Consider the following 23114-nt stretch of genomic DNA (forward strand, 5'->3'; position numbering starts at 1 on the left):
AGCAACTTCCTGGGCAGATGCTCCGGCCATTTCTCCAGAGGACCTTTTTGCTGAGTTGCAACCTGGTCTCCATTCCTTTGTGAAACATTTCATGCTGTTTCTTTAGGCTAGAGGAGACAGTGCCTTTGGCAGGGCAGTTGTTCATGGGGCATTGTCTTCTTCCTGCCTGGATATATAGAGCTTGTTAATTTCCTTTCCTTGAGTTTCACTAGACCAGTCCAGCTTCCTGCCCCAGAAGACTGGGAATAGGGGAGTACCCTGGCAACTGTTCTATGGTTTTGATGATGTGGTACAACTCCTTGCTCTCACAGAGCTCCTGTTGTCGTTATTGGGACTCTTAAGCTATTGTCTCTTTGAGTTGTTTTCTTGAATAGGTTTGTGGGGGATCCTGTTGTTTTTATGGGCTTTGTTAGAATTATACTGACTAACTCCAGGCTGCACCCTTTTTTGTTCTAGTGATGTCATATAATGTCTCAGCTGATATTTGTAATGGGTGATCTTAAAACCCCTCTTTAAGTGACCTTCTGGTTTATAAAGGATCATACTAGAGCCAGACTGTTTTCTTGTTACAGATACGGGAGTATGAGTGGATCCATCAGCAGACCAAGAAGTTGAAGTTTAATGTACTGATAACCACTTATGAGATCCTACTGAAGGATAAGGTATGTAGTGCTGTATCTCATACAGTCCCTTAGCATACCTCACAGATGTTCTGAGCCCCCCCTCCCCCACCTTTCTGGAAGGAAAGCATTTTCCTTGTAATTGTTGTTCTTTTCTGATTATTAATCTTTCTAAAGTTTGATATCCGGATCAGAAAATGACAGGTTTTTCATTCCTTAGTTTTCAGGGAGGTCTGTAGGTGGAGGAGTAGACTAATGGTTAGTGCAGCAGGCTTTGATCCTGGTAACCTGGGTTCGATTCTCACTGCAGCTCCCTGTGACTCTGGCAAGTCACTTAACACTTCATTGCCCCAGGTACAAAAACTTAGATTGTGAGCCCTCTAGGGACAGAGAAAGTACCTGCATATAATGTGTGCTATAGAAATGATTAGTAGTAGTAGTCTTGCATGTCATGTCCTTCTGGGATCTCTGGCATGAGTTTTTTAGAATGTGTTTGAGAATCTGCAAACCCAGTTATAGAAATGAAAAAAAATGTAGCCCTTTAATGTTTCTTAGGGATGAAAGTTATAGCTGTGATGAAATAGATTTGTTTTTTTTAAATACTGATGTGGATATCGGACTGTACCAGCACTGTGGTCATTTGTGTCTGAGCTTTCAGATGCTGTAGTGCATATACTTTATGTATTCTGTTTAAAGTTGAATTCTCAGCTAGAAGCAGAGTCAACTGAAAATTGATATTTGCTTATGTAAATGTTTGATCTCAGTCTAATGCTTGGCGAATATAAATGTCCATGCCACTAAGGAACATATTGCAAAGTGCATATAAGTGTAATACAACTTTGCATTTCTCCCTCCCTTTCGGTTTGTCTTACCTCTTCTCCATTCCTCAGTGGTTTCCTTTGCAGATATGTATTGTGGCCACTCTGTCTCCCCACATGCATGTGGAGCCCCTAGACTCCAGTATCTCTGTCCATATTGATGTATACGTGAACAGATATGTCACTCAGCAGAGTCATTTTCATTCTGAAATGCACCTGAAGTCTGTGTTGGTTGCCAAAAATTGAGTGAACATAAGAGACTGCTTGCCCTCATTCAAAGCAAGGTTTTGGCACATTGATAAAGTAGAATAGAGAAGTTTGTACCCTGCTGGTTGTGTCATCCTTGTCCTTTCGATAAGTGAAGTCCTTTGGGTTCTGTGACCCCCCCAATATTCTTTCACTAGCAGTAAAACGGGACATGAGAAAAGAAATTCAGCATGGATATCCAGATAGTGATTCCTCTGCTTGTTTTCAGACTGTGCTGGGCAGTATTAACTGGACCTTTGTTGGGGTGGATGAGGCTCATCGATTGAAGAATGATGACTCTTTGCTGTATAAAACTCTGATTGATTTCAAGTCCAACCACAGACTCCTAATCACTGGGACACCTCTTCAGAACTCTTTGAAAGAGCTGTGGTCTTTGCTGCACTTTCTGATGCCAGAGAAGTAAGTGCTTTACTCCATGTAACTGTGTAAAAATAGGACATAAATATAAAAGAGCATACACTGGGTTAAACCATTAGCAAATGTAAAATTGTAAGACAGGTGTCAATGGAATGATTTTCATGTGAATTGCCCTCAAATGCTAGTGTTTATTGGGAGGTGGAGAGGATTGGCATTTTTTAGGTGCTGCTTTCAGGCATTCAGCAGAATTAGAACCAACCTCGAGTGGTCTGTGGAACCATGAGTCTTAATTTATAACTACCTGGGGCTTTCCCCTCTGTTTGTATACTTCTGCAATTCAGCACAGCCGTCACAGTTACAGTCCTTAACCAAGTGTCACAAATTGTAGTTCACCTCTAGAGTTGGTTGGTATCCTAAGTCTCTTGTTGGTAGATGCCACTGTTGAGCGATAGCTGAGGACTTCTCAAGGTCTATGAATTCTGCCTATACACTATTGAACAGAAACCTGACCTGGGAATGGAGCTCTGGCTTTCCACATAGTAGGGTGCAGTACTTGAGCCATTAGGCTGGCCTGCTAATGTCCAGTTTTAACACATAATTGGAAATGTATGCATGTCACAAAGATGGTGGGAGTGGGGGTGGTCTGTTCTTTCTAATGTCCAGTTTTAATACATAATTGGAAAATGTATGCATGTCACGAGGATGGTGGGAGTGTGGGGGGGGAGGTCTGTTTCTTTTTTACCTTTTTCTTCCATAGGCAAAATATTATAATGTTCATGTTAATTTGTACTTTAAATTGATTTTGCTTTGTATTCAGTATCTCAAGCATAAGTACATAAGTAATGCCACACTGGGAAAAGACCAAAGGTCCCATCGAGCCCAGCATCCTGTCCACGACAGCGGCCAATCCAGGCCAAGGGCACCTGGCAACTTCCCCAAACGCACAAACATTCTATACATGTTATTCCCGGAATTGTGGACTTTTCCCAAGTCCATTCAGTAGCGGCCTATGGACTTGTCCTTTAGGAAAACCGTCTAACCCCCTTTTAAACTGTGCCAAGCTAACCGCCTTCACCACATTCTCTGGCAACCGAATTCCAGAGTTTAATTACGCATGGGTGAAGAAACATTTTCTCCGATTTGTTTTAAATTTACTACACTGTAGTTTCATCGCATGCCCCCTAGTCCTAGTATTTTTGGAAAGCATGAACAGACGCTTCACATCCACCTGTTCCACTCCACTCATTATTTTATATACCTCTATCATGTCTCCCCTCAGCCTTCTCTTCTCCAAGCTGAAAGCCCTAGCCTCAGTCTTTCTTCATAGGAAGTCGTCCCATCCCCGCTATCATTTTAGTTGCCCTTCGCTGCACCTTTTCCAATTCCATTATATCTTTCTTGAGATGCGGCCACCAGAATTGAACGGATGAACGGAGGAGAATTGTTAATTGATGTAGAATGGAGTATTTATGCCAACTTTAAAGATTTTATTCTGGTTTATACAGGCCTGAAAGAGGAGGCAGGGCTCAGTCTAGTCGTTTCTTTCAGCGTGGTGCAGTCATTTCAGGGAGGGGGTCGCCCGGGGCAGTCAGGATTCCGGACCCTCGACGGCTTTTTCAGGAAAATCTGCCCAGTGAAGTTGTCAGTGTGTCCAGTCCTTGGTTCCTGTAGGAGCGAGGCTGTGAGACTTTTACGAAGAGTGGACCGGATTACCTTGGATCAGGGTGTCCTCGAGGTGTTCAAGACGGCTATGTGCTGAAGTTTGCCCGTCCATTGGCGGATGCTTTTGTGGTGTCTCCCCATCTAGCACCTGGAAAGCACAAACGGTTCACCAGACTCTTAGTTGGCTGGTGGCCTTAAGAACTGTGGTTCCCGTACTGGAGTTGGAACAAGGCAGAAGTCGTTATTCCATGTACTTCATGGTTCCAAAGAAGGAGGGTTCCTACCGCTCTATTCGGATCTCAAGGGAGTCAATTGCACTCTTCAGGTGCTTTCTTTTCACATGGAATGGTGCACTCGGCTATTCTGGCCGTTCAGCCCAGGAAGTTCATGTCTTCTTGGACCTGACAGAGGCATACCTTCATATTCTTGTGCTCCAGGCGCATTAGCATTTCCTTCACTTTGCAGTTTTGGGGAGACATTATCAGCTTTATGTGCTCCATTTTGGGTTGGCCACAGCTCCCTGTATTTTCTCCAAGGTCATGGTGGTGGTGGTGGTGGCAACTGACTTGTGCAAGAAAGGGATTTTGGTGCATCTGTATCTGGACGACTGGCTCATCCGAATTAAGTCGTACCAGGAGGGTGTCCGGGTCACTGCTGGGTGGTCAATCCATCCGTCCTTGGAGTCTTTGGGTGTTCATATCATACCAAAGCGGGCAGAGCTTTCTCTCAGAGGCCAGGATTCGGAAGCTGCAATCTCGGGTCCGGTCTCTGTTGGAGTACTCTTTGACCCTGAGTACCTACAGGTCCTAGGTTCTCTGGCTGCTTCGTTGGAGGTATTTTAGTGGACCAGAGCACACATGAGACCATTGCAGTTGGCACTTCTGTCCCGCTGGTCTCCACAGTCAAATTCCCTGGAGGATCAGCTGCGGGGACTGGTGCGACACAGCCTGAGGTGGTAGCTGATGCCTGCCCACCTTTTTGGGGGGGGGGGGGGGCACAGGTCTGGATTCTCCACAGTAGAAAGTGGTAACAATGGATGCCAGTGTGGCCAGCTGGGGATCACAATGTTTGGGACAAGTAGCTCAAGGCATGTGGTCTCTTCTGGAGATGAGTGCGTCGATAAATGTGTTGGAACTGAGTACGATCTGGTTAGCTCTTCTTGCATTCCAGCCCCTTCTCCAAGGCGCGGCAGTGCACTTGATGTCTGACAGTGTAGGTGGTTATATATATATTTGTAAGAGGCCAATTCCTACCTATGTACTCGCTTATGTCTAGGGGGCGTGGCCTCTGCCCAACCTTAGCTGCATGGAAAATAACGGACAGACCAATGGAATATATTAGTTTATTTATACAGCGTTATATACAAAATATAGAAAACTCTTATCAGCTTATAGCATCAGCAATTCCTGATTGCATGCACAATGATACCAAAATATAGAGAATAACTATGATTATCCTATTGGCTAATCTGTAATGACAGATAAACACAATACCAAGATCCTAATGATTACCACACAAATCTTATACTAGGCTAACAGCAACTAGAGATCATAAATCCTGACGTCACCATCTGTTGGGTCCGAGCACAGACTAATTATCTAACCCAGCCTGAAGGAAGTAAACTATGATCTCACCGTCCCGGTTACCAGATCAGATTCCTTCCGATGCCTCAGCCGAATGCCTCAGCGAGGTCCCACAAGCTCAGGTGATGCACTTGTCTTGATCAGCCACAGATGATACAGACTCAGTATAGATCCTGTAGACAGCTGTAATCTGGGGAAAAGCTTTGCCAGGTATTATCAGTAAGTCTCTCAGGTAATTAGGGCTTGCAGAAATGCAAGTGTTCTCCTCTTCTGTTCTTCTGTTCTTCTCTCTTCTTCTTCTCTCAGGAACTAGTCTCTTTCTGTTCCGCTTCTCAGATCAATCAGTTTTCTGGGAGCCAATCAGAAATAATCCCACCATGTACTCCCAGCATCTGTATGAAGCTTCCTTTGTCCGTCTTATCTCGTAAGCTCTCTCTCACTCTCTCTCCCTCAGGGACATGCATTCTCCCCCGATACAGAGTGACCTTGGAGGTGGTGCAGGCTTCAGTAAATCTATTACAAGCTGAAATTCTGACTTCTGCACAGTTGGTAGTCAGACATATAGGTGAAAGGTTGCAGCGTCCATTTTGGCTGTAAAGGTGCTCTCATATGCACACAGGGTGGGTGAGATCACAGCAAATACTCCTACAGATTCCCCCCCTTGGAGATGGAAATTACTACAAAGGAGTAAAGGCCTTCTCCAACCTAACTACAAAAATAAACCAGACAGTTCAGTCAGGATTCAGGTACAAACTTCATGGTCAAACTACAAAAAGTTTCAAGTAAATCTCAACTAATGCAAACTAACACTCTTCAAACAGTTCAATTAAGCAAAATAATGTTCACAAGGAAATCACAAATGCTAATACAGCAAAATACTGCATAATAGAACCCGCATGTGCAGTTAGTTAAAAGTCTTAACACATGAAAATTAATCAAACAAATCATGAACCATAATCACATAGATCATGAAAATCACATCATGCAAAGCAAAGCATATTAGTACAGAAAAGTGAAAATGGAATAACTTGTTGGCAAAACTCTGGTTAGAGGTAACTACATAAAGTCTTGCAATCTCATTGCCGTAGGTGACAAAGTGTTTACGCGATAGCGTAAATGACGAAGGTCTCTCCAAAACACTACAGCACACAGGAGCATGATGACCCACGAGATGGTCAAAAGTGGGATGACAACGTGAGTGGACATGTGGAACTGGGTGACATCAGATGAACGACGTTTGTAATCTGCAACCTCGAGAGACTCATGGTCAACAGATAATTCAACAGTGTGAGAGTCTTTGGACTGTAAAAATGGTATAAGGTCCATAGCAAAGTCAATAGGATGTCCACGAAATACATCAAGCACTTCCAATTCAGAAACAACCGGGTCTGTGTCAAGATAAAACAGGGAAACTCCTCCTACATGGGCAACAGCATACTTGGGTACAGCGATCACACAAACATTGCAAGGAAGAGTGTAACGGTTGATTACATCATGCTTCTGAAAGGTGACAGTAAGTTCCGTACTAGGTGTGCTAACTAACCATACCGTATCCAGTACAGCTACAGTGGTATCAGAAAAATCGTCATATTTTGATACGGTAACCTTACACTTCTCTTGGACATTCTCTGTGGACAAGCCACAAAGAGCTTCTGTTGTGTCTTTCAGGAAAGGTTTACCAGGGCATAGCCAATTACATCTTTAGTTTTGTGGCAAAGGTCTAAGTTAGGGACCAAATAATGTTGCGGAGCATCCTGTTGGTATGCAACATACTTAGGTGTATCAACATTAAGGTACAAATTCTCATGCCAAGTACCTACATTTACAACTTGTTTAAGCTGGTATACATTCTCAGGCATAATAAATGGCAAATTAAGGATGAAGGCAATTTCCATACGCTCCATATCCAAATAAAGGGGAAAGGCAGTACCTAAATGAAATGCGATTTGAATTTGAAAAGGTTCAATAGACAAACGGGTAACTTTGGCAAAGGCATCTTTAACAACATCAGATGGTATCAGGTACGTTGGTATCTGTCCCTGCATTAGCTTACTAATACTGGTATCTACTTCCCTAAATAAATCCTGGATAAGGTCCTTAACAGGTTGTATAAACACACGGTCTTCATTCATGGTACCTTTAATTGTCAACAAATCAGCTGTGTTAGCACTAATTTTATGTGAATGTAAATTCACAAGAGTGACCGTATCAGCAATAGTTTTACCCTGGGCCACAAGTTGGCTCTGTTGGACTACCAATTGGTCTCGATGGCTTTCAAGTCTGCTTGGATGGCTTGTATATTGGCCTGCAGCTTTTGGACAGAAACTACGTTGGCAACAGACATGGAAATACCAAAAAGTGACCCAATGGCCGAAAAAATCAAACCACCGGCAAGACCCAGAAAACGCTTAGATCTGGACCTGGAATTATAAGGTTGCATAGGTTGTACCATGACTTTGTCCAGTTGATGCAAAATGTTCTTCACTTGTGCACGGGCATTTTGCATATAATTGAAAAACCAGGAATGGGTAACAGCAGGCAGAGATAAGTTACTCATATTGAAATGTTTCAGTAGTACATGCATTGGGTCAAGGGACACAACTACTTTCTGGGGAACAATCTGGGACTGGGTAATCAGGAAGCCAGGGGTATCTTGCAGAACAACTCCAGACATGGGACCAGGTTCGATCATCTTGGACCACGATCCCAGCAGCACGGAGATCCAGAACACGATCATCAGGGTTCTTTTCTGCATCTGCAAGGTACAAAGAAAACAGACTATGCTGTTGGGGTGTTAGTACAGTTCGTGTCATCAACACATACGTCTGGAATCAAATGACTGGGATGACGTGGTCTCAACTGATTGATGTGGACCCATTTAAGGGTGTCTTCACCCTTAGTATTTTTCTTGAGGCAAATTTGGTAAGCCACAGGTGAAGCTTTTTCCACTATTGGGAATGGACCACGCCAACTAGGCAGAAACTTCCTTTCTTTAACCTTGTTTCTGGCAAAATTGAAGTAGAATACCTTGTCGCCAATTTGGTATTCTTTAGAGGTAGTCCCTTGATCATAATAGGCTTTTCTACCTCTAGCGCTACTTTCCAAGTTTTTCTGAGCAAAGGCAAAGGCACTTTGCAAATGCTTACGCAACTGGGTGACATATTCATGAGTGGAGGTAGCACTGGACAAGTTCACATCATTAGTCCTGTACAACAAATGAATTGGTAATGTCATTTCCCTACCTGTCATCATCTCTGTGTGAGTAGTACAAGCATCAGCCTGTTCCACTTGCTCTTTCACCATAGCATCAAACTCGGAGAAAGGTTGGTTGGATGAAATTTCCACCTGTTCTTCAATGTCCTCCTGTAAGGTTGAGGTTTCCACAGAATTCACCCTTCGAGGCTTCTGAGGTACAGACATTTCCCTGGACAGAAACAAGAAGTCATCTTCCACCTGTACCTGAGCACACGTCGCATCATAGGGCCAAACAAACTCGAGAGATATGAGGCCCCTGGGAGAGGTAAACCAACTGTCAGTCGTCTCCCCCCCCTGGCAGGTGTCCCAAGAAGAAGGCAGCCTGCCAAGGATAGGCAAACTTACCTCGACATCATGGAAAGACTGGCCAACCAGAAAGCCAAAAGAATCTCCAGCAGATAGCTCAACTTCAGCAGACTGTGGATTGGTGACCAACAGGTATAAGGTGGTACCGGTGACCTCCAAACATGGCAGGACACCAATTGCCAATCCAAGGTCTCGAAAGTGGGCATGTGGGTTAAAGAACACTACATCATCCAGCAGACGTTGTCCTTGAGCGAGGCGAAGCTTGAGGGAAAAATCCCGTACTCTTCCTGGAATGGTTACATCCTTGTCACAGACTACCTCACAGACCTGGGGAATGGTCTGTCCAGACTTCAAACAAACAGCCGTAGGTTCAAGTTCCACTGGGTTGTTCTGCATTCTACTCCACAGGACAAGATTCACCAGGTCCACATAAACTCCCAGTCGTACAAGGCAATCTGACCCCAAACATAAGGGTTCCCTCAACCCCCGGACAATAGAGAAGTGGTGAGTGAATGTCTTCTTTCCCACAGTCAAGGGAAGGCCACATATTCCGTCAAGCGGCTTGGAGCCTTGTCCCGGTACCTGTACCGAAGTAGAGGAACATCTGCTGAAGGGAAGTTGTACAGACTTACGAATTTGGCTGTACAAAGAGTCACTGATGTAGGAGAGATCACTAGTGAACAGTAAAGTAGCTTGAAGCAATTGGGTGTTAGCCACCTGAACTGGTATGGTGAATTCATCACCTTTCTGGGTGATGACAGTCACCTTGCAAGGATGAGCAAAATCAGGAGCAGAGAGAGGAGATGAGATTTCAAGTGATACGGAGACACAGTATCTGTTAAGTCATCCGTCTTGGCTGAGTCCTGTGAAACAATCTCTAGTTGGTCCGCTTGTTGCCCCAGCTCTTCATGCTTCTGACCCCCTTTTGGTGCCTCTGTCAACGGAGGCTCCCGCATGGGCGGATCCGCGGAACACCGGAGATCAGTCCGCAGGGGAGTGTCCTGTAGCTCCACAGAGTTGGCATCACCGACTGTACGCCAGTATCTCCCTCGCACATATTTAAGGGGTCGAGTGACTTTGGACCAGATCGTTTCCTCGTCATAATCCAAAACAGGCCGAAATCTCTTCAAAAGGTCATTTCCAATCAGAAATTCTTCACCCTCACTGGTAGTGATGATGGCAGGGTGCCTGACGGTCATCTGTCCAAGCTGTAAAGATAGCCAAACCTGTCCCACAGTTCCAATACTTTGATTGCCATAGGCCACCAGTGACAAGTCGCACGGTGTGACACGCAGCACATCCTGACCCCCCCCTAGAGATGCCTCTAGTTTCTGAAACAGGCCCTGGGTGACCAAAGTCACCTCTGAGGCTGTATCCAGGAGACCTTCACAGGAAAGTACTTGTTGAATTAACAACTCCACGGTATATCTGTAACCTTTAGATATAAGCTTACCTAGAAAATACCTGACTTCCTGGGATGAGTCTTTGAAAGAGGCCCTTCCGGGTTCGAGGGCTGAGACGCAGCATGGTTCACGGGGGACTCCTCACTGATGGGCGACAACGCATCCACGTGGACAGTGGGGACGCTTGCGGTAACAGGTTTTGTGGCCACGTCTAGTCATGCTTGTTCTTCCTCCGAAGAGGATGGCTGTTCCACCTCAACAGATTTAACACTAAGCCCCGGAGGGGTCGGCGGTCTAGAAGACTGGTCCTTCTGCTTCTGGAATTTGACCTTTTTATGAGATGGAGGTGTCTTAGGTACATTGCTAGACTCCGCAATTGAACATCTTGCCATCAATTGGTCCAGCTGAGCTTGCATAGCACGGATCTTCTCTGCATTCCACTTCTTCTGATTAAACCGCTTCTTTTTAGGTTGTTGCTGTCCCTCCTGTGCAATAGGGGGCGCTGCATCCCGCGGCAGGGCCTGAGAGCCCGGCGGCGTAGTTGGTCTCGGCGCTTTGTTTTCCAGAGAAAGCGTGGAAGTGACCGCACAAACGGCGGGTGGTATCACCCTGTTGCGACTCTTGGACGCCGGTTTCGGAGTCTCTGCGATGGGCTTGGCGCGGCAGATTTCAAAAATTCCTTCAGCCTGCTTGAGAAGGCTGGAATAGGGTTCTGCGTTTTTTCCTGCCAAGGGAATCTTTATCGGATCAGGCAGACCCTGTATGAAAAGTTCCCTGAAATCACCAAATTCAAGATCTTTAGAATCAGGCGGCACCCCCCCTTGGTAAAATGCATGCTTCAAGCGATGGGCCCACTCCCGCGGACTCTCCTCCGGATTACAACTAATAGTATACGCTGCACGCTTAGCTTCAAGAGAGTTGGCAAAGAGACCGTAGCGCTTCGCTAAGGCTTGCTCCACTGACCGTAAATCAGGGTTATCGGACATGATCAAATCTAGAACTTCATGGCACTCGGTACTAAAGGTCCATTTGAGGAGGGCTCTGATGTCATCCTCAGAAGAGACGTGCATGGTCTGCAGGAGTTCATGCACTGCCTTAAGATGGGTTTCTATGGATACCGAGGCAGACGCTTTAAAAGGCGCTATTACGGTGCGTAGCATCTTTATAATATATGCTTGCCTCTCCATAGACATTCCTTTCTTGGGTTCCGGCTTGAAATGCCGCTGATCACTACCAGGTGTAGAGAACCTCGGGGCAGGTGTATTGCTAAAACTGGGTGGATCTGCCGAAGGCTGAGGCCCTGAGCTAGGCACCTGACCAAGTGAGCTGATGATTTCAGCAGGCAGTCCCTGGACCCGTGCCCCCAATGGGTGTGGCACTGTCTCGGGTCTGCTGCTTCGGTCACCAGCCACTATGGGGCTGGATTGTACAGAGGGGCGGGAAAGAGCCGAAGCCATGCCCCCAATGGGTGTGTTTAACTCGGGTCCCTCCCGGCTCACGTAACGGTTCATTTCGGGAGCTGGGCTTGGGTGACCCGCAGCAAAACTGTCGGGGAACTCTAAGGTATACGGTACTTCTTCCTGCGCCATTTGCGTAAGCTCTTGCTGCATTGTGGAAATCTTTACAGTGCACTCATCTAATGCTTTAGACAATGAATCTCTGTCCTTCACTGTACATTCTAATTGTAGTGAGACTGTCTCCTGCTTCTCTTTTAACTCCGCCAACTCTAGCTTGGCTGCGTGCCAATCTTGAAACACAGACACAGATTGTTCTTGAGTGGCCACTAGCTCCCTGCGCAACTCACTCTGAACACCTTCTGAGACCTGTTTTAGCTCCCGATTTAATGTCTGCAACTTATCTGTTTCCCTAATCTGGTTGTGTAATGCATCAGTCAAACGAGAAAATTTCTCTTGCAACGAATCAAAAGACTCGAGGTACTGGGCAATTTCTTGCTTTAATGTGTAATTAAGTGCTTCACAATCAGTTAGGTCACCCTGCAAAGTTTTACACTTATCATACAGTGTCTGGCACTCCGTACAAATCTCTTCAGAAGAATTAGGTGGGGCGGGGCTTACATTGGTCCCTGCTAAAGCAGATTTGACAGTCTGTAAATCAACTCGTAATGCAGCTAACTCACTGTCTCGCTCCTGGACAGTTTCCCTAGTCTGGGACAAATCTAACTGCAAATCCGCTATGCGATCTGTTAGAGGTACAGATACCTGTCTTATCTCATTCATCAAAGAGTCTTTAACTGCCAAAAGAGACACGCCCAGTTCACAAAGCATCCATTGTGACAAATGCTGTTTCTCCTTTATAATTGTATTTAAAACCGTAGCATATGCTTCTGAGCTATTCGGTGAACTGCTACCAAATAAAGCACGTACAGACTCTACTGTAGGAGGTGTTGGTTTCGTCTTACTATGAGAGAGTGGCAGTAATATTTTCAGCACGCCCTTCTCCTGTTCACTTAGGAGCATTTCAGGCAATGTGCCAACCATGCCGGTCGCCATGTTAAAGACTAAACACACCCTGTTTTCCTTCCTTACAGAATTAGAGAAACCGTTTTTTTCTCTTTTGGAGCTCAGAGTAATAAATCTGTCAACCAATTACAGCAATAAAACACAGCTGTATAAACAAAGTTCTGCCGTCAGCTAGGTTAAATCTGCAGTTCGTGCAAAAAGAAACAGAGAGTCAAAACAGCTTTCTGAAAAGACCCAGAAAACGTTTTAACTTGTGCTATTCCTGCACCAACCGTCCCGGACGAGAGCCCCAATTTGTAGGTGGTTATATATATATTTTGTAAGAGGCCAATTCCTACCTATGTACTCGCTTATGTCTAGGGGGCGTGGCCTCTGCCCAACCTTAGCTGCATGGAAAATAACGGACAGACCAATGGAATATATTAGTTTATTTATACAGCGTTATATAAAAAAATATAGAAAACTCTTATCAGCTTATAGCATCAGCAATTCCTGATTGCATGCACAATGATACCAAAATATAGAGAATAACTATGATTATCCTATTGGCTAATCTGTAATGACAGATAAACACAATACCAAGATCCTAATGATTACCACACAAATCTTATACTAGGCTAACAGCAACTAGAGATCATAAATCCTGACGTCACACATCTGTTGGGTCCGAGCACAGACTAATTATCTAACCCAGCCTGAAGGAAGTAAACTATGATCTCACCGTCCCGGTTACCAGATCAGATTCCTTCCGATGCCTCAGCCGAATGCCTCAGCGAGGTCCCACAAGCTCAGGTGATGCACTTGTCTTGATCAGCCACAGATGATACAGACTCAGTATAGATCCTGTAGACAGCTGTAATCTGGGGAAAAGCTTTGCCAGGTATTATCAGTAAGTCTCTCAGGTAAATTAGGTGCTTGCAGAAATGCAAGTGTTCTCCTTGGTGGAGGGGTAGCATTGTATATTAACGAGAGCCTTGAATCAAATAGATTGAAAATTCTGCAGGAAGCAAAACACTCCTTGGAATCACTGTGGATTGAAATTCCATGTGCAAAGGGGAAAAGGATAGTGATAGGAGTGTACTACCGTCCGCCTGGCCAGGACGAACAGACGGATGCGGAAATGTTAAAGGAAATCAGGGACGCAAACAAACTGGGCAACACAATAATAATGGGGGATTTCAATTACCCGCATATAGACTGGGGTAATGTAACATCTGTACACGCAAGGGACATAAGATTTCTTGATGAAATCAAGGACAGCTTCATGGAACAGCTAGTTCAGGAGCCGACAAGAGAAGGAAAAATACTAGACTTAGTCCTTAGTGGTGCTCATGATCTAGTGCAGGGGGTAACGATACGAGGGCCGCTTGATAACAGTGATCATAATATGATCGGTTTTGATATTGGCATTGAAGGAAGTGAAACTAGGAAATCAAGTACGCTAGCGTTTAACTATAGAAAAGGTGATTACGACAAAATGAGAAAAATGGTGAAAAAAAGACTGAAAGGAGCAGCTCGCAGAGTAAAAAACTTGCATCAGGCGTGGATGCTGTTTAAAAACACCATCCTGGAGGTTCAGGACAAATATATTCCACGTATTAGGAAAAAGGGAAAAAAGACTAAACGTCAGCCGGCGTGGCTAAACAGTAAGATAAAGGAAATCATTAGAGCCAAAAAACAATCCTTCAGAAAGTGGAGAAGAGAACCAACTGAAAGTAACAGGATAGATCATAAGGAATGCCAAGCCAAATGCAAAGCGGAGATAAGGAGGGCAAAAAAGGACTTTGAGAAGAAATTAGCGTTGGAAGCAAAATACATAGTAAAAACTTTTTTAGATACATTAAAAGCAGGAAACCGGCCAAAGAGTCGGTTGGGCCGCTGGACGAAAATGGTGTTAAAGGGGCGATCAAGGAGGACAAAGCCGTAGCGGAGAAATTAAATGAATTCTTTGCTTCGGTCTTCACCGAGGAGGATTTGGGGGGGACACCGGTGCCGGAAAGAATATTTGAAGCGGGGGAGTCGGAGAAACTAAACAAATTCTCTGTAACCTTGGAGGATGTAATGGGTCAGTTCAGCAAGCTGAAGAGTAGTAAATCACCGGGACCTGATGGTATTCATCCCAGAGTATTAATAGAACTAAAAAATGAACTTGCGGAGCTACTGTTAGAAATATGCAATCTGTCCCTAAAATCGAGTGTAATACCGGAAGACTGGAGGGTAGCCAATGTTACTCCGATTTTTAAGAAAGGTTCCAGAGGAGATCCGGGAAATTATAGACCGGTGAGTCTGACGTCGGTGCCGGGCAAGATGGTGGAGGCTATTAAGAATAAAATTGCAGAGCATATACAAAAACATGGACTGATGAGACAAAGTCAGCACGGATTTAGTGAAGGGAAGTCTTGCCTCACCAATCTAATGCATTTTTTTGAGGGGGTAAGCAAACATGTGGACAATGGGGAGCCGGTTGATATTGTATATCTGGATTTTCAGAAGGCGTTTGACAAAGTGCCGCATGAAAGACTCCTGAAGAAATTGCAGAGTCATGGAATCGGAGGTAGGGTATTATTATGGATTAAGAACTGGTTGAAAGATAGGAAGCAGAGAGTAGGATTGCGTGGCCAGTATTCTCAGTGGAGGAGGGTAGTTAGTGGGGTCCCGCAGGGGTCTGTGCTGGGTCCGTTGCTTTTTAATGTATTTATAAATGACCTAGAGATGGGAATATCTAGTGAGGTAATTAAATTCGCCGATGACACAAAATTATTCAGGGTCGTCAAGTCGCAGGAGGAATGTGAACGATTACAGGAGGACCTTGCGAGACTGGGAGAATGGGCGTGCAAGTGGCAGATGAAGTTCAATGTTGACAAGTGCAAAGTGATGCATGTGGGTAAGAGGAACCCGAATTATAGCTACGTCTTGCAAGGTTCCGCGTTAGGAGTTACGGATCAAGAAAGGGATCTGGGTGTCGTCGTCGATGATACGCTGAAACCTTCTGCTCAGTGTGCTGCTGCGGCTAGGAAAGCGAATAGAATGTTGGGTGTTATTAAGAAGGGTATGGAGTCCAGGTGTGCGGATGTTATAATGCCGTTGTATCGCTCCATGGTGCGACCGCACCTGGAGTATTGTGTTCAGTACTGGTCTCCGTATCTCAAAAAAGATATAGTAGAATTGGAAAAGGTACAGCGAAGGGCGACGAAAATGATAGTGGGGATGGGACGACTTTCCTATGAAGAGAGGCTGAGAAGGCTAGGGCTTTTCAGCTTGGAGAAGAGACGGCTGAGGGGAGATATGATAGAAGTGTATAAAATAATGAGTGGAATGGATCGGGTGGATGTGAAGCGACTGTTCACGCTATCCAAAAATACTAGGACTAGAGGGCATGAGTTGAAGCTACAGTGTGGTAAATTTAAAACGAATCGGAGAAAATTTTTCTTCACCCAACGTGTAATTAGACTCTGGAATTCATTGCCGGAGAACGTGGTACGGGCGGTTAGCTTGACGGAGTTTAAAAAGGGGTTAGATAGATTCCTAAAGGACAAGTCCATAGACCGCTATTAAATGGACTGGAAAAATTCCTCATTTTTAGGTATAACTTGTCTGGAATGTTTTTACGTTTGGGGAGCGTGCCAGGTGCCCTTGACCTGGATTGGCCACTGTCGGTGACAGGATGCTGGGCTAGATGGACCTTTGGTCTTTCCCAGTATGGCACTACTTATGTACTTATGTACTCCTCTTCTGTTCTTCTGTTCTTCTCTCTTCTTCTTCTCTCAGGAACTAGTCTCTTTCTGTTCCCGCTTCTCAGATCAATCAGTTTTCTGGGAGCCAATCAGAAATAATCCCACCATGTACTCCCAGCATCTGTATGAAGCTTCCTTTGTCCGTCTTATCTCGTAAGCTCTCTCTCACTCTCTCTCCCTCAGGGACATGCATTCTCCCCCGATACAGAGTGACCTTGGAGGTGGTGCAGGCTTCAGTAAATCTATTACAAGCTGAAATTCTGACTTCTGCACAGTTGGTAGTCAGACATATAGGTGAAAGGTTGCAGCGTCCATTTTGGCTGTAAAGGTGCTCTCATATGCACACAGGGTGGGTGAGATCACAGCAAATACTCCTACAACAGTGCCACGGCAGTCGCCTACGTCAATCATCAGGGTGGCACAAAAAGCATGTCTGAGGCAGAAACATCTCTTCTCCTTGTTTGGGAAGAGGCCCATCTTGCAGGTCTCTCCACAGTTTATGTGGCAGGACTGGACAACATTCAGGCAGATTTTCTCAGCAGGCATTGCCTGGACCCCAGAAAATGGAAACTGAGTCCAGCGGCATTCTCTCTGGTAGTGAGCCACGGGCTTCCGTTCATGGACTTGATGGCGTCCGTTGCCAATGCTCAGATGCCTCGTTTCTTCAGTCACAGGAAGGACAGTTGAGCGGAGGGTCTTGACATGCTGGTTCAGCCTTGGCCCGGAGACGGCCTTCTTTATGTGTTTATTTGTTCATTTGTACCCCACATTTTCCCACCTATTTGAAGGCTCAATGTGGCTTACATAGTACTGTGAGGTGTTAGCCACCTCCGGTGATGAAACAAATACAGAGTGATGTTGTTACAGAACATTAGAGAATCAAGAGAAGAAGAGTGATATATTGTTCATTGCAGGTTATGGCTTCGTTGTGTTGCTGAGTTCAGTTACTTAAGCTGGATCAGTAGTGTATGCCTTTTCGAACAGATCAGTCTTTAGTGATTTCCAGAAATTGAGGTGATCCTGCGTTGTCTTTATGGCTTTCGGTAATGTGTTCCATAGTTGCGTGCTTATATAGGAGAAGCTGGATCCGTAAATTGATTTGTACTTGAGTCCCTTGCAGCTAGGGTAGTCAAGATTTAGGTATGTTCGTGATGTTCTAATTGTGTTTCTGGTTGATAGGTCTATGAGATCAGCCATATAACTCAGGGCATCGCCATAGATAATCTTGTGGACCCGGGTGCAGATTTTGAAAGTAATGCGTTCTTTGATTGGGAGCCAATGCAGTTTTTCTCGTAGGGGTTTGGCGCTGTCGAATCGGGATTTACCAAATATAAGCCTGGCTGCTGTGTTTTGAGCAGTCTGTAGTTCCTTTGAGTAGTTCTTTACATCCTGTATACGTGTTTCCCTCGTGGCCCCTGATTGGCCGAGTTCTTCAACGAGTGTAGTGACATGCCGGTCTGGTGGTCTTGGTGGCTCCAGACTGGCCTTGCAGACCCTGGTATTGGGGATCTCATTCGGCTTCTCGGGGGCCGGTGTTCATGTCTGATCCAGCTCGGGTCTCACTTACTGCGTGGCTCTTGAGAAGGCACGTTTACTGAAGAAAGGTTTTGGGCCCTGTCATTGCCACTATGCTGTGCTCTAAGAAGAGGTCTACTTCTCTTGCATATGTTCATGTCTGGTGCATTTTTTAGGACTGGTGGTCGGATTGTTCTATTGTGCTGCTTCGGGACTCAGGTGCTTGGTTTTTGCAGGCCAGATTGGATAAGGGCCTTGTTTTGTCCTTGCTAAGGGTACAGTTGGTGGTTGTGGCTTGTTTTATGGGGCTTCATTCAGGGTCGTCCTTTGAGTTCCCTTCTGGATATGGTTCATTTCTTTAAAGGCGTGTGTCTTATTCGACCTCCGGTTTGTCAGCTGATTCCACCATGGGATCTTAACCTTGTGTTGTCTGTGCTGGTGACGGTGCCTTTTGACCCCTTATCAGGTTGTACCCTGAAGGATTTGACCTTGAAGACGGTGCTTCTGGTTGCCTTGTCTGGTCAGTGTGTTTCTGAATTGCATGCTCTGTTCTGCAGAGAGCCCTTCCTCCAGTTCTTTAAAGACGAGGTAGTTCTCCGGACGGTTCCTTCCTTCCTTCCTAAGGTGGTTTCATCTGAATCAGGAGGACTTCTTACCCGTTTTGGGTGACAGGAACGGTTTGGAGGAGCAGCAGCGTTTACACCGGTTGGATGTCTGCAGAGTACTCCGTCGCTATTTGTGAGTATCTTGGGAGTTTTGCCGCTCTGATAATCTGTGCTGTTAGGGGGTTCACGTAAGGGCGAGGCTGCATCCAAGGCAACTATTGCATGGTTGGTGAAGGAGGTGGTGGCCTCGGCCTATTTGCTTCGGAAGCAGCCTATTACCTCTTTCTTGAAGGCCCATTCTACATAGGCCATAATGTCTTCGTGGGCACAACATTCTTTGATCTCTTCACTGGAAATTTGTAGAGCAACGGCTTGATCTTCTCTTCGTTCTTTTACCCGTCATTATCGGTAAGATGTGTATTCTCGTCAGGATGTGCAGTTTGGGCCCACTGTTCTCACAGTGGGGCTCCAGGGGTCCCACCCATGATGGTCACTGCTCTAGTACTTCCCATCTGTGCCGGTCTAGAGGGACACTATGGAAGGAGCAATTAGATCTTACCTTCTAATTGGCTTTCATTTGGTCCCTGTAGACTGGCACAGGCCCCTCCCAGGTGGTTGCTGTGGTTTGGTAGTTGGCATTCCATTGGCCTGGCTGATGAAAGACCAGGGTTGGGCCTGGTCCCTTTTTTGGGGGGAGTTTCTCTGAGGCATTCTTACAGTTCACCACTTTTCTTTAAAAAAAAAAAAAAAAAACAGACGGGAACACAGTAATGCACTAGGCTCTACAAGGGAGTGGTGTGCTTCCGTCCCATACCAGCCTTTTTAAGAGGTGATTGGGTTTGATATAAACCCAATTTCTGTGGATGGGCAGCAGCTATTCAGACAGCCTTGGTTAAGGGATCATGGTGATGGAGTCACATACAGAGTTTTTTTTATCATTTGAGAGTGTTTCCTCTTTATGTACATAAAAACATAAGAGTGGCCATACTGGGTCACACCAATGGTCAGTCTAGCCCAGTATCCTGTTTTCCAAACAGTGGCCAAGCCAGGTCACAAGTACTTGGCAGAAACTCAAACCGTGGCAACAGTCCATACTACAAATCCCAGGGCAAGCAGTTGCTTCCCACGTCTGTCTCAATAGCAGACTATGAACCTTTCCTCCAGGAATTAGTCCAAACCTTTTTTTAAACCCATATTCACTAACTGCTGTTACCACATCCTCCGGCAAAGAGTTCCAGAGCTTAACTATTCGTTGAGAGAAAAAATATTTCCTCCTATTTGTTTTAAAAGTATTTCCGTGTAACTTCCTCGAATGTCCCCTAGTCTTTGTACTTTTGGAACAACTAAAAAATCAGTTTACTTCTACTCGTTTTGTAGAGCTTAATCATATCTCCCCTCACCCGTCTCTTTTCCAAGCTGAAGAGCCCTAACCTCTTTAGCCTTTCTTCAGGAGTTCCATCCCTTTTATCATTTTGGTCGCTCTTCTTTGAACCTTTTCTAATTCTACTAATTCTTCTTTGAGATATGGCAACCGGAACTGAATGCAATATTCACGGTGCAGATGCACCATGGAACGATACAAAGGCATTATGGTATTTTCGGTCTTATTCACCATCCCTTTCCTAATAATTCCTAGCATCCTGTTTGCTTTTTGGGCTGCCGCCGCTGCACACTGAGCAGAAGATTTCAGCGTATTATCTATAACACCACCCAGATCTTTTTCTTGAGCGATGACCCTAGCATCAGGTAACTATGATTCGGATTATTCTTTTCAATGTGCATCACCTTGCATTTGTCCAATTTCCTAAGGTCTTCCTGCAATATTTCACAGTCCACATGTGCTTTAACAACCTTGAATAGTTTTGTATCATATACAAATTTAATCACTTCACTCGGCATTCTGATTTCTATATCATTTATAAATATGTTAAATAGCACCGGTCCCAGTACAGATCCCTGCGGCACTCCACTATTCACCCTCCTCTGTTGAGAGAAATTACCATTTAACCCTACCCTCTGTTTTCTGTCCAGTAACCAATTCCTACTCCACACCAGAACCTTGCCTCCTATTCCATGACTCGCTAATTTTCTCAGGAGTCTCTCATGAGGAACTTTATCAAAAGCTTTCTAAAAATATAGCTACACTTTATCAACTGGCTCACCTTTATCCACTTATTTATTCACGCTGTCAAAGAAATGAATCAAATTGGTGAGGCAAGACTTCTCTTGGCTGATCCTATGCTGACTCTGTCCCATTAAACCAGGTTTGTCTACGTGTTCTGTAATTTTATTCTTTATAATAGTTTCAACTATTTTGCCCGACACTGATGTCAGGCTTACCGGTCTATATTTTTCCAGATCACCCTAGAACCTTTTCTCTAGCGTTTCAGCTTAGGGGTCATGTGCTTTGCTAGGCATAGACTGGCCTTCTGGGGACTGCAAAGGCCACTTATAGGCTTACTTGTAGCTCAGTTTTTCTCAGTCTCCATATGCTGGTAGGAGTGTATAGCCCATCTGTGCCAGTCTAGACGGACTAAAGGAAAGCCAATTAGCAGGTAAGATCTGCAGTAATTGCTTCTTTATTTGACTGGGTGAACAGAGTTGGATTGTTGGGGAGCACTAGATGTGGTATAATTAGATTTTAGAAAGCCTTTGATATCTGCATAGGTTACTTATAAATAAAGTGAGTGACCTTGCCATGGGCCCTAAAGTGACTGGGTTAGGTACTGGTTGAGTGAGAGGTGACAGGGGTAACGGTAAATGGAACTCACTCTGAGGAAAGGAATATTATCAGTAGTGTGCCCCAAGGTTCAATTATTGGGACGGTTTTTAAAAACATTTTTGCTGAAGGGCTGTCTGGTAAGGTTTTCCTCTTTACAGATTATACCAAAATCTGCAGTAGGGGAGGTATTCCTGATAGTGTGGATAGTGTGAGGCATGACCTAGTAAAGCTTGAAGAATGGTTCAAAATTTGGCAACTAAGATATAATGTGAAAAACTGCAGGTGTGGACTGAGATGGTGCTAAAAGAGGTGCAGCAGCTTTGAAACCCACTATTGTGTGTTGACTTGAAGAAACTATTTCTACCACATATACTCTCAAAAGGCAGATTGCCTACTAAAGAGTTGAGAGCTCACTCTAATGGGATGTGGTTTCCACTTGGATGGGGCTCCATGCAGCGTTGCCTGAGGACATTTCTTAGGCTGTGACTTGGTTCTCTCTTCATACATTTGCTAAATACTCTGTACTTTTGTAAACCGTTAGGTATAAGTGGTATATAAGCTAATAAACAATAACCATAGCCATTCTGTTGGCTGGATGTCACTAGAGAAGAGTTGGCGTTTGGTGCTGGACTGCTTAGAACAGGGGTTCCCGCGGCGACGGAAGCCGTTCCCTCGGGGTTCCCGCGGCGACGGAAGCCGTTCCCGCGGGGTTCCCATGACGACGGAAGCTGTTCTTGCGGGGTTCCCATGGAAGTGCACACTGCATTTGTGCCAGCCTCTCACTTACCGAGTACCAAGTTCTTTGAGTGCTGTCTCTTCCTCCTCCTTGCTTTAACAGCACAGATCTGGAAATGTTTCCAGTAAGGAAGTGGTAGAGACACAAAAGGTGACGGAATTCAAAAAGGCATGGGATGAACACAGAGAATCTCTAATTAGAAAATGGAAGTTATAAAAAACCTAAACTTAAATGCCTGCGTGTGTTTGGATGTGTTGAGTAACGCTTAGATGGTGATTCCAGCTATGATGAACTAGGGCTGATACCTGGCAGATTTGTATGGTCTGTGTCTCATATATGGCAATCTGGTTTAGGGTGGGCTGGAAAGGGCTTAGCAACTTTAGTGGCTGGAACATGAGGACAGTGCTGGACAGACTTTTTCGGTCTGTTTCCTGCAAATGAGAAGACACACAGGCTGGAGTGGGCTTCCACGACAATTCCAGCAGTTGGAACATAAGGATAGGGCTGGGCGGACTTCTATGGTCTGTGTCCCAGAAATGCCAAAGAAAGACCATAATCAAGTTTATAATATCACATTCATTGTTGATTTAATTATGAATTGATAATGAGCGTGACTATTGGGTAGACTGGACTGTTCAGGTTTTTACCTGCTGTCACTTACTATGTTACTATTAATCCTTTCTGCTCCCGGGCTGATGTGCAGACCTCAGCTCCGACACAGGCAAAAGCATCAGATGTCACCTGGCTTACTGGTGCGTGCATGTGGCAACCTCTTAGCACACAGTGCCAGTGAATCAGAGACAAGTCTTACATGTGCGCACCAAAGTGTTCCAAGTTCCAGCTCCTGTTCCTTCCTTGCCTGCAGTGGTGCAACTCAAACCCAGAGAGAGATTGAGAGAGCTGACCAGATTTTTTTTAATGTGCCATTAAATTCTTGCAGGAACGGATGGGGACGGGTGGTGATGGGTTAAATTCTTGTGGGGACGATTTAAATTCTTGCGGGGAAAGGTGGGGACGGGTAAGATTCCAGCAGGGACGGGTAAGATTTCTG

General features: G+C 45.0%; 1 protein-coding gene across 1 annotated transcript in view; it reads left to right on the plus strand.

Annotated features, from left to right (window-relative positions):
- The window catches only part of CHD2 (chromodomain helicase DNA binding protein 2), a 434678-nt gene that overhangs the window by 286417 nt on the left and 125147 nt on the right, over positions 1-23114 (plus strand). Inside the window, 2 exon segments of the mRNA XM_030189719.1 lie at positions 573-662; positions 1914-2104. Coding sequence (XP_030045579.1) covers positions 573-662; positions 1914-2104 — 281 coding nt within the window.

This window comes from Microcaecilia unicolor, chromosome 1 (assembly GCF_901765095.1).
Source record: "Microcaecilia unicolor chromosome 1, aMicUni1.1, whole genome shotgun sequence".
Taxonomy (NCBI): Eukaryota; Metazoa; Chordata; class Amphibia; order Gymnophiona; family Siphonopidae; genus Microcaecilia; species Microcaecilia unicolor.